Source organism: Anolis carolinensis, chromosome 6 (assembly GCF_035594765.1).
Source record: "Anolis carolinensis isolate JA03-04 chromosome 6, rAnoCar3.1.pri, whole genome shotgun sequence".
NCBI classification, from domain to species: domain Eukaryota; kingdom Metazoa; phylum Chordata; class Lepidosauria; order Squamata; family Dactyloidae; genus Anolis; species Anolis carolinensis.
In genome coordinates this window covers 15058713-15069611 of record NC_085846.1, presented here as the reverse complement: position 1 = coordinate 15069611, position 10899 = coordinate 15058713, and the positions used below count along the sequence as shown (strand labels likewise).

Sequence of the window (10899 nt, the reverse complement as noted above, 5' to 3'; positions counted from 1 at the left end):
GGTAAAATCTTCTGAACAGGAGCTCAGCCAGCAAAACAAACACTACAAGGGTGTCAACCCTTCCCTGTACCATCCAAGGCTAATACATACATACGTACATATCTTTTTGGCTGGAGTTACACTTTAAAAATATACCTGTTCCAACTTGCAACTTAATTCAACTTCACAGAGCTTATGTTGTTTGTAACTTGGGGGCTGACTGTATATCCCTAGTACCTAAATAGGACGAATCTGGATATGCTTCCCATACAAAAATTTAAATTATAACATTCCACTTTGTACATTGCTGGGCCTTAACGTATGATGCATTATTTTAATGAATGAACAAATAAACAGAAAATGAAGTAAATCACAATGCAGAATTTTGATACTGAGATATAAGTGAAACTTCCAAACCTTTAAGGTAATTATGGCCCCTTCCACACAGCTGTATAAAATCCACACTGAATTGGATTATGTGGCAGGGTGGGCTCAGATATTCCAGTTCAAAGCAGATATTGTGGATTATCTGCCTTGACATTCTGGGTAAGATACATATATTGTGAGAACTGGAAAATAAACAGAGGCATCAATTCTAAAATCTGGAAAACAATACTCAGGCCAACCAGAAGGGGCGCCAAAAACACACAAAATAGGCCACGCCCTTGAGCGGGATCCCACCAATCAGAAAGGAGATCCTGATCCCGGAAGTGTGAGGCAACAGGAAGAGGGAGCCTAGGAGTTTCGAAGGACGACGTAGGGAACCAACCGCGAGGATGAACATCCTCCCCAAAAAGTCATGGCACGTGCGGAACAAGGACAACGTGGCCCGCGTGCGGCGGGACGAAGCCGAGGCCGAGGAGCAGCGGCGGAAGAAAGAGGCCCGAGTCCTGCTCGCGGAACAAGAGGTACGTTTTGCGCATGCGCAAAAGGAGCAGTTGTTGTGCTGGGACAGCACCGCGCATGCGTTGTTTTCTTGGCAGGTTAAAAAAATTGATTGCGCATGCGTCCCGCTCTAGTTTTCAATGGGAGGAGTTTTGAAGGAAACGACCAGGCATGGGCAAACTTGGGCCCTCCAGGTGTTTTGGACTACAACTCCCACCATTCCTGACAGCCTCAGGCCCCTTCCTTTTCCCCCTCAGCCGCTGAGGGGGAAAAGGAAGGGGCCTGAGGCTGTCAGGAATGGTGGGAGTTGTAGTCCAAAACACCTGGAGGGCCCAAGTTTGCCCATGCCTGCACTATAGTAACACTCCTGGGTTATAAATATACCCAGAAACATGTCTTAACGTTTGAGGCACCAAAAGGATGGGAAATTCGTAGAATCATGGAATTGGAAGCGACCACAAGGGCCACCCAGTCCAATCCCATTATGCCTTGCAGGAAACACAATCAAAGCACTTCTGACAGATGGCCATCCAGACTCTGCTTAAAAACCTCCATAAAGAAAGACATTCCACCAGACTTTCCACTGCCTTACAGCATTTTCCATCAGGAAGATCTTCTTAATGTTTAGGTGGAATCTCTTTTCCTGCAATTTGTCTCCATTGCTGACTTGTCTCCAGAACAGTAGAAAACAAGCTCAATGTGATATCCTTTCAAAGATTTACATTGCTACAAGGGCAAATAATATCCTTCTGTGCTCCTAGGCTCGGACTGAATTCCTGCGCAAGAAAGCACGCCTCTCAGCCCCAGAAAGTCATGACAAAGACTCAGAGCTGGTCCCTTTAAGCTTGGAAACACCCACAGGTCATCTCAACCTGTTTCAGGAGTTGCAGGAGAGTGGCAACAAAGAATATGAGGAAGAGAAGAAGAAAGAAAAGGTAAGATGGACTATTCATTTATTCGTATTTACCTCCAGCCTTTCTTTCAGCAGAGGACCCAAAGTAGCTTAATATCTTGTAAAGGGTACAGGACAAGGAAGCTTGTGAATGCTTTGTTTCTCCTTTCCTGCAGACCCAGGGGGATGAAAACTCATTCCCTTTCCCCACACTTTCAAAGAAGGCTACTCAAGATAATAGTGGCAAGGATTATAACTAGTTAGTGGCCATGATTAAATGAACGGTGTGGGGGAAAAGATATTTTGCACTGAGGTTCAGTAGTCTGGGGAAATTTGGTGTTGAGGTTAATAGCATGGGTGAGTGATCTCCAGTCACTCAGCCATGGAAGATTGGAGGAATCTGGGAATTGTTATCCAAAATTACTTTTTCAAGTTTTGGCCTAGATGGGATTCCCTCTTTTGTAAAAGAGGAGCAGCAGTATAAGTAAAGTGTAGTTCGCAGAGATCATCCTTACAGTTGTGATGTTGGCTGCTTCCAGTAGAGTGACATCTCTGGGTTCTTTCACTCCCTCAGGAGCGACAGGAAAAAGCTCTGGGGATCCTCACTTACTTGGGCCAGAGTGCAGCGGAGGCCCAGACCAATCGTCCTTGGTATCAGGAGGCACCAGAACGTGACAAAGCTGTTGTCAAGGATGAGAAGCTGAAAGGAAAGCTGGACCCTCTTTTGGAGATGGAAAGGCACTTGCGGAAGAAGAAAAGCTCCCACAAGAAAGAAGGGAAGAAAGAAAAAGAGGAACGCAGGGGTAAAGAGAAAGGAAATCTGACAGTCAGGCAAGTATTTTAGTGCATGTGGTATCTTTTGGTTGCCAGGCTGGAGGACAATGGGAAGATGGTAAACACTACCATTCCTTTCCAGTTAGTTGACCCTGGGTGGTTCAAATGCCAGCCCTAGACAGGAAAGGTTGTGAGCAATTAATTGGGAGCATTTCTAATAGACCTCTTCCTTTGGATGCAGCTTGCTTGAAAAGAAAAAAAATTATGTGTGTACATCCATGCACCCACACAAACTCCCATTTCAGCTAGAACACCAAGGGAATGTTTGTGGTTTCCGATTACTTCCTTGGGTTTAGCTGTCACATGGAGACTTAGCCAGCACTTCATCAGAATGATGGGCATGGACAACACTTCAGCCATGCTTGAAGTCAATGGAACCTTACATTATGACCTAATTCATCAAGACAATTTCCTTGGATCTGCTGGGTGAGAGTCAACTGAGAATTGGATTCTAAATAAGACATCCAACCACTATGACATAGTTGTTTGACTGGTTAGTAAGGGAATTGCAGTATGTAGTCCAGTGCTATAAGCATGATACGGGATTCACTCCTTTTTGGCTGTGGATCGTATTCACTCCATGGGTTATCAGCTGGCTGTCATTAACTGCTCCTTTGACAAGTTCAATTTAAATTAACTGGACCCTTGTTTTTGTCTTAAGTCATAGTCCTTAAGTTCTGCCTGTAGCAGTTGTTCTAGCCTCTCAGCCTAGAGGTGCTGAAGCTATCAGATCCAGGAGCCCTCTCTAACCTCCTGGATGGTCATACATACTGCCATCTCAGGTTTAGTGACAGAAGATAGGATATCAGTTGAATGAACTTTTCATGTCACTAAGTTTGTAGGGTGTGAAGTCTGTATTTTAGGAAACTACTTTGGATCATTTGGATATCTAGCCCAATATTTTGTCTTTCTAATCTAGAGCTCTTTGCCTCCTCTGGAAGTGCCGGGATCAAACTTGCTCTTTCAACATGCAACACCACTTATCTATCTGCTCCTGAACTATTATTCTCACCTCTTTTGCTTTGAAAAGAGCAGTCTTCCTTGTCCCCTATAAAAACATGACCACAAGAGTTCCAGTACAATGTTAGAGTGCAAAGATGCATGAAAACACAAGATGGCATGAAGACATCTCAAGGAAAAACAAAGGCTGATTTAAGCATAAACCTTCTAGCCCCAGCTAGGTGGTTAAAAACTGCAAAAGTTCAATGGGTCCCTTGCACATTTTAGTTTCATCCTCTCTCTTTATCTTTGGTCTTTCCTGGTACAGGCCTACATCTTCATCTACATCATCCCCTTTGGAGCAGCTTCGCCAGGAACGGTTGCGTCGTGAGAAGGCAGAGCGAGCGCGTGCCGAGTCTCTTTTGGGCCAGAGAGCAGGAACGCTCCAGCCCCAGGAAGCAGAAGAGGAGTTGGATGACAGGAAACGTGGTTACAACTCCCAATTCCACCCTCAGCTGGCAAGGAAGAGGGTCTGGGAACCACAGTGAGGTGGTCTGCCCCAATTGTTATTAGTAAGATGACTGCAAAGCAGTTTGTTGAGGAAAAGCTGCATTTTCCCTTCTTATAGGTCATAGTATGAAGAAAAGTGGAAACATGAAATCACTTTTTTCTTCAGGATGACCTTTGGTGCTGGCTCTTGCAATATAACACATGGACACATCATCTGCAGAAAAAAAGACTGGTGGGATTTCTCACCTTATCAACACTATAGAAATGTAGTTTTAATGTGAATCTTTTAGAAAAACACACATATTTGTTGATTTTTTGCAGTGTTTGTGTTGTAACCCACCTCAAGTCGCAGGGAGAGGCAGATAAGATCATTACTGTTATAATAATTATTACATGTCAGGGATGATCTGCTCAGAGTTCAATAAACCTATTTTATTGTTCCTTTGTTGGCATTTCAACTATGGGTCCCAAATAGCTGACAAATATAATAGGTGCATTTGCAAATACTTGCATAGTTAATGGTTTTGAATTTGATCATACAGATGAAACTCCCACCTAAGGATTCCACCATTTACCAGGTCTTCAGCATTTGTTAGGATCAGATCCAGAATAGCTGATCACCTTGTTGCTTCTTCCACCTTCTGGACAGTAACATTTTTGGAAGGCAAGTGAGGAATTTGTTGGGACTTTGTACACTTGGCAGAGTTTGTTTTCCAATACACATCAGAATAGTTGAAATCTCCCATTACCACCATATATCTGTTTGCTCATATGTTCAAGGAAGTCTTCATCCAGATCCTCAGTTTGGCTTGGAGGTCTATAGTAGACCCCCACAACATCTTTTTCAGTTTTTGCTCCTTTACTTCTTATCCAGATGCTCTTAACCTGTCAGGATTGAAGTCCTGCATTTCTTCACAGGTGTAAACATCCTTAACATATAATGCTACCCCATCCCGTCTCCTATTTGGTCTATTTCCCTGAAATAAGTTATACCCCTCCATTACTACATTCTAATTATAGGATTCATCCCACCAAGTTTCAGTGATGCCTATTACATCATAACTGTTTTGTTGTGCTAAGAATCCCATTCATCTTGTTTAATTCCCCTTAGCTGGTTATTTGAGATTACTGTCCCCTCACTGCTTGGTACTTGTTCTGTTTGTCCAACTCTCTCTTGGACCTTACGGCTTTGTTTGCTTTTTTTTTTTTTTTAAGACCAAATTGTTCAAATAAAAATCCTTTCTAAATTTCCCATTATCTGGAGTTCCAGCAGTGGGATATTTAGGGCTTGTATCTTTCAAAGAGGGCAGACAAATTTCTAGAATTCATCAAAAAATTAAATAATGACCAGGGAGTTTGGTGTGGCCAAATGGCATTTCTTTCCTATTTTTTTGAGCCTGCTAGATTACTCTGCTTTAAAAATAGGGCAGCCATATACAATGTACTTTTTTAATATGAGTATAAATTTTTCCTTTATACTCTTTAAACTAAGTTGGAAATTCTTCATTCACTGGAGTTTAACAAGTGAATACATCAAGCAGTGTGTTTGGATAGAAGGGTAAGGCTGACTGGGAACCCATTAAAAAGCCTATCTTACCCTGTATTTTAAAAAATAGATTACTAGCTTGTATGCATATTTGGAAGGGGAAAAACAATGCCAGTCAATGGCTCCACTGGCTCCTACTCAAGCAGAAGTAGGATGCCAGCACTTTTATGCTGATGCATGCATGCTTTATATGTCAAGATGGGATGAAACATTGTTTTTTTAAATAACCCTGTACAATTGAGAAATGTAGCCTTGAGATATATGGTACTGTTTGCTTTATCAAATCATCCTGAGTCGCAGCCTTTAACTTCACAGATGTACAAATAAAAATCAAGATACAATGTTTTGTCCCACCTCCCTCTGTGCATTTTATCTCCCCTTTCTCTACAAGAGAAGAAGAACACTCATATAAAACTATTTATTCATAAATATTTTCCAAAACGAAAATAGGCTTACGAAAAAATATCTTAACAGCGGCGTGGGCGGGGTGCTCCAGTTCAGGGGGATGGTTAAGGAGATGGGAGGGACGTAACAGTCTTCCCACCTCCCCCTGGGTTTCCCCAAATCTTTCTCCTCCAATTTGGAATAAATTGCAAGTCATCAAGGGGGAGGGCTCTCTGTGGGAGGAGCAGCAGAATACATACGAGCTCATACCAAATTTGGGGAGATGACAAAATTTTTGGAAAGGGAGGAAAAGGAGGAGAAAAGCAGCAGCTTGTAGGAGAGTACACTTGGCTAAGTCCAAGTTCAGTCAGGAAAAGAAATTTCAGGACTCTTCTAAATCAGGAGATATGAGGGGCTGGTGGACATTTCATACTCCCCAAGAATACCCCTTACCAAAAGGAAGTGAAAATTATCGCAGTTCTTCTACTGGTGACAGACTTTGCCTGTCCATCAAAATACTTTGTTGCAGGGCTCTCCTTTCAGGCTAGCTTTCACAATTTGTAACAAATTTGTCATTTGCATCTTTGTCATTTTCAGCCATAACAAATGGGCTCAGTTTGGAGTAAAGTCACCATGAGATGTTCCCAACACCAGAAGTTGTTATGGGGCTCTATGCCTCAATATCACTAGGGCACATTATGGTAGCCAAATAAGATGTGAGGTCTATGCCTAAAGGTGGGAAAAAGCAAACCGAAGGGGGGGAGGGTGAGTTCACTGGAATGGGAATGGGGCTCAAATTCTCTGATTCAGGATACAAAACAAAAATGGAGATTTGGGGGAAGTCACTTCTTCAGTGAGGTTCTCAAAAAAATTTTTTTTTTAATCTCCACTTTCGCACCCAAATGTGATGCACATGAAGAGCATTTCCCCACTTTTTTTCCTGACCTCTTCATACACTTTACAGGCAGAAGAGAACATGGGAAAGAAAGGCAGAGGAGAACCCCGCTGCCGCTGCCCCTCCTCCGTCCCGCGGTCACTTTTAAAACTTGCATGCATTTTTTTAAACGTGCGGCTGGCCCCGTCCCCCCAGGATCGTGATGTGCGGGAGGCGGGAAGGTGGAGTCTCGCCGCACCGCAGCTGTCTCTGGAAGAAAGGCTTGGCACCTCCTGCTGGCCCCAGGGCATCACTGCAGGTCCCGGTCTTCCAGGTAGCGGTATTCAAAGGTGAAACCTTCCTTTTTGCGCTGGCCCCATTTCTCATAGTCAAAGTAGATGTAAGTGCCCTGGGGAGAAATAGGTCGCTTAGAAAGGATTTTTACTGAAATGCTAGCTTTATTCCAATCACTATGAACACTTCAGAGCCTGTGCTAAGGGTCAAAATAGAAGGCAAAGAGCAGCCCATGCCTCCCATCATGTGCCCACTGAGCATGAAATAAAAGTTTATGCTGTTTGTTGGGGGATTGAGGCAGGCCACACTTCACAAAACCCATAATTTTTCTTCTCGACTTTGATGACATGAAGGTACAGTAGAGTCTCGGTTATCCAACTTCTGTTTATCTGACACTCCGTATTATCCGAGGCCTGGGCCACTCTTCCTCGCTCGCTCACCCACCCTGGAAGAGGCAGCTAGTCTCCTGCTTCTTCAGCTGCTACTGGGATCCATCCCAGTGACTGAATGAGAGAGTGAAGGCGGGAGACAAAGGCAGCAGCAACGGCAGAACCAAGACCCGGCCAGTGAGTGAACGGGCGAGCGAGGGAGGATGGCAAAGGCAGCAGCAGCTGCTGCTGTGCCTTTGCCGTTGGGACGAGTGGGGTAAGGAACCAGGGCCTGGAGAAGGCAGAAAGGGGAGGCCAGAGAGTGAGCGATCCTTCCCTATTATCCAACATTTTCACTTATCTGACATTCTGCCCGCCCGTTTATGTCGTATAACCGAGACTCTACTGTACTAGGATTGCATGCCTCTGCTTTCTTTCTGGAAGATGGCATTGACCAAAGCTTCATGAGTCTATGTTTTGTATTTACTACAACAGGTTAGGAAAATGTAGGACACAGCCAGCTCCAATACCCCACTCATGTCGCCCCTGGACTTCTCAAAAGAATTTGGTGGTGCATGTAGGCGGGAAACATCAGTAAATCATGCTTTAGGCCTTTCAAAATTCAAGCAAACACAAAATAGTCTTTGACCCTTACTAGACTCCTCCAGTCACTTACTTTCCCCTCCATTTCTCTTCTAAAATGACAAAGTAGTAATTTTGTAAAAAAAAGAAGATATTTTGGCATGCTCAGAAGAGGTTTGTAGGCCATATCCTTGCACAGCTGCTCACTCCCATCCTAGAGAGAATTCTCCGAGACCTTTCAATCATCATTGAAAGAAAACAAAGCTAAGAATGAAGCCAAATGCCTGTGTTATAGGAGAATGTTATCCCAATATTATTTCACATGGCTTTAAATCTTTATTCCAGGGTAAAAGAATGGCAGATTTTTGCAAAATGAGGTGTTAAAATTTTAAAAAATAGTGGTTGGGAACTTTTGTTTCTTTCTTGACTCTGGATATCATTTACTCATCACATACTTAGCATTCTCCACAAGTTGACACTAAGAGCCAAAAGAAGAAAGTGTTCATCCGGTAAGTTTTCTTCCAAGACAGAGTGTGAGATATCAACCTTTGTGTCTATCATCACTCCACCAACAGATAAGACACAATATCCTCTTCTATCCCTGCTGTTCACCTCACCATAAACATACTTCTGTATTTCTCCTATTATCAGGGCTTAATAGTTAATCCAACTCTCTCCATTATCATGCAAGAAGGTTTGGAATCCTCACCTGCTCAAATTCATCAGTAATCGTCTTGGGTTCTTCGTGCCGCTGGAACCACATCATGTACTTTGTATGGAAGCGCCATGACTGCTTCTTCAGTGCCTTTGCTGCCAGGTACTGTGCCTTCGTGCCCTTCAAATTGGAAGGGAACAAACAGATTGGGACTATGGGATATATATTAAGAGGAAAGCACACCATGGGCAGAAAGGAACCCTTAAATCCTCTCTAGAGGGGAAAAGATGGGGAGGAGGATTTTATTTCTCAGGAAGCACCAGAAAGGTTTCAACGTATTACCTCCAAATAGTAGAAAATGAAGAAAAGGGTCTCTGTGGAGAGGCGCTGGTAGAACTCCACGGTGTCGGAGTGTGGGGGAGGCATCTGGTGGTGGTACGGAGGGGTTGGGCAAGGATTTCGAGGAAGGTATTGCCTGCGAATTTGAACGAGGAAACCACACAATGAATCAGCAGGACGATCTGACAAAGGTCTTGGCTTCCAGTTCCATCTTGATGGCAGTCTTCTCCCACTGGTATAAGCCTCCAAACGCAGGGACCCTCAAGTGTTCTTACCCTAATGCCCTTGCTGAACTCTTGCTAACCAGCAACAATGAAGTGGGGCCCCATTACAACTGAGGCTAGCTCACTGTTCCTCATCTTAGAAATGGCCAAAGTCTATTCTAGGAAAGCAGAGGTAGAACTTTTGAAAAATCTAAATCGCTTGAGATCTTTAGGAGGGCTAGCAGAAGAATTGTTTGATGATAAAAGAGGATTACGACAAGGGAGAGAAAAAGAAGACACATTGGGTTCCTGGGATCCAAACAAAAACATTTATTTTCATGTAAAAGATTACCATTTCCTGCAATGTGTCAACAATCTTGTCCCCCCCCCCCCCTCCACCATCCTAAGTGCCCACCATTTTCTAAAATCAAGATAATCCCTGTCCCTTACCGGATTCTTTCTGAGTCAGAGGGATGAGGCATATGGTGCCAGGCGGCCTCCTCCATGGCCTGTTGGTAGAGCTGCTCCTTGGTGAGAGGCACAGGCCCCAGAGGGCATACCCCAAGGGAGAGGGGGATGTTCACCTCAGATAGCTGAATGGGGGGCTGATTGGAGGCTGGCTGGGAGGTCGTGCTCGTGATTAAGATATCAGCTGGGGAGAAAAGAACATTCAGAGGCATCTTCATACACACACACATGCATATTACATCAGTAGAAAATGTCTTTTGTATGACATATCCTCACAAGGCTACCCACCCTTAACAATAATGGCAAGGGACTTCTGGATCCCACCAGAAGAATCTGTCTCTTTCAACTTCCTAAAGTCAGTTAACTGATTATTGTATTGTAGGCTTGCCATTTCTTTCCCAAAGACCTTCCTCTTCTTATAGATCCACAGAGCACTTTGATTTATTGTTCTCATTAACTTTAGAGTTTTGCTTTAAGTGTTTTCATCAACATCAATTTGATTCTCAAAATCATTATTAAAAGATCACTGACTAAAAAGCTGGACCAGAAGGAATTATTTATATTTGTATCTTGTTCTTCCACCCGCTCTTCAATTGTCTAAACATCAGAAGTGAGCAGAAGAAGAAATATTTGTAGCAAAAGGATCTTCCCAGTGGGCAGGTTCAAGAAGGGGTAAAGTGAGAAAGTTGGAGATGGGGGTAACTACCTGTCCTCCAAAGTGGTCCTGCAGGAAGCGTGATTTCTGACCAAAGATCTAGGTTGTCCACACATAGAAAATATTGAGGGGGCTTGGATGAGAATCTGAACAATACAGCGGTTTTTATACAGAAATTGGTTGAAAAAGAAATGTCCTTATTTCACTTACCCCTTTCGGCAAGGTGAAGAGATGGCACAGGGTCTTCTATGCTAGAACTGATAGCTGCCCTCTCAGCCATAGATTTCAACGTACTTAGAGGCTCAGGTGCCTGCAGAGTAAAATGTGAACTACACCAATGGGGGCTCATGGGAGAACTTTCCCCTCCCAAAATAGAATTCTGAGTCACAAAACTCAAAGATAGTCAATACATCTTATAGTACCTCATTGTTGGGATGATAAAAAGGAACAAACATATGTACACCCATATAGATTCTACAGAAATGAATTGCT

General features: G+C 43.4%; 2 protein-coding genes across 5 annotated transcripts in view; one reads left to right on the top strand and one right to left on the bottom strand.

Moving 5' to 3' along the window:
- The first annotated feature begins 487 nt into the window (after positions 1–487).
- Positions 488–5926, top strand: leng1 (leukocyte receptor cluster member 1). Its single transcript, XM_008117239.3, has 4 exons — positions 488–887; positions 1626–1799; positions 2331–2587; positions 3858–5926. Exons 1-4 carry the CDS (start codon positions 756–758, stop codon positions 4075–4077), a joined length of 783 nt encoding a protein of 260 aa, XP_008115446.1. The 5' UTR covers positions 488–755; the 3' UTR covers positions 4078–5926.
- Positions 5927–5989: 63 nt separating this feature from the next.
- Positions 5990–10899, bottom strand: part of cnot3 (CCR4-NOT transcription complex subunit 3) — a 29546-nt gene continuing 24636 nt past the window's right edge. For 3 of the 4 annotated variants that reach the window (XM_008117232.3, XM_008117233.3, XM_062984005.1), the window contains 6 exons: positions 10618–10717; positions 10459–10506; positions 9735–9936; positions 9085–9217; positions 8797–8922; positions 5990–7252 (listed from right to left, as the gene is read on the bottom strand). In XM_008117232.3, coding sequence (XP_008115439.2) covers positions 7154–7252; positions 8797–8922; positions 9085–9217; positions 9735–9936; positions 10459–10506; positions 10618–10717 — 708 coding nt within the window. In that variant the 3' untranslated portion in view covers positions 5990–7153. The remainder of the gene's footprint in view (positions 7253–8796; positions 8923–9084; positions 9218–9734; positions 9937–10458; positions 10507–10617; positions 10718–10899) is intronic. The other variant, XM_008117236.3, reaches the window with a different exon arrangement.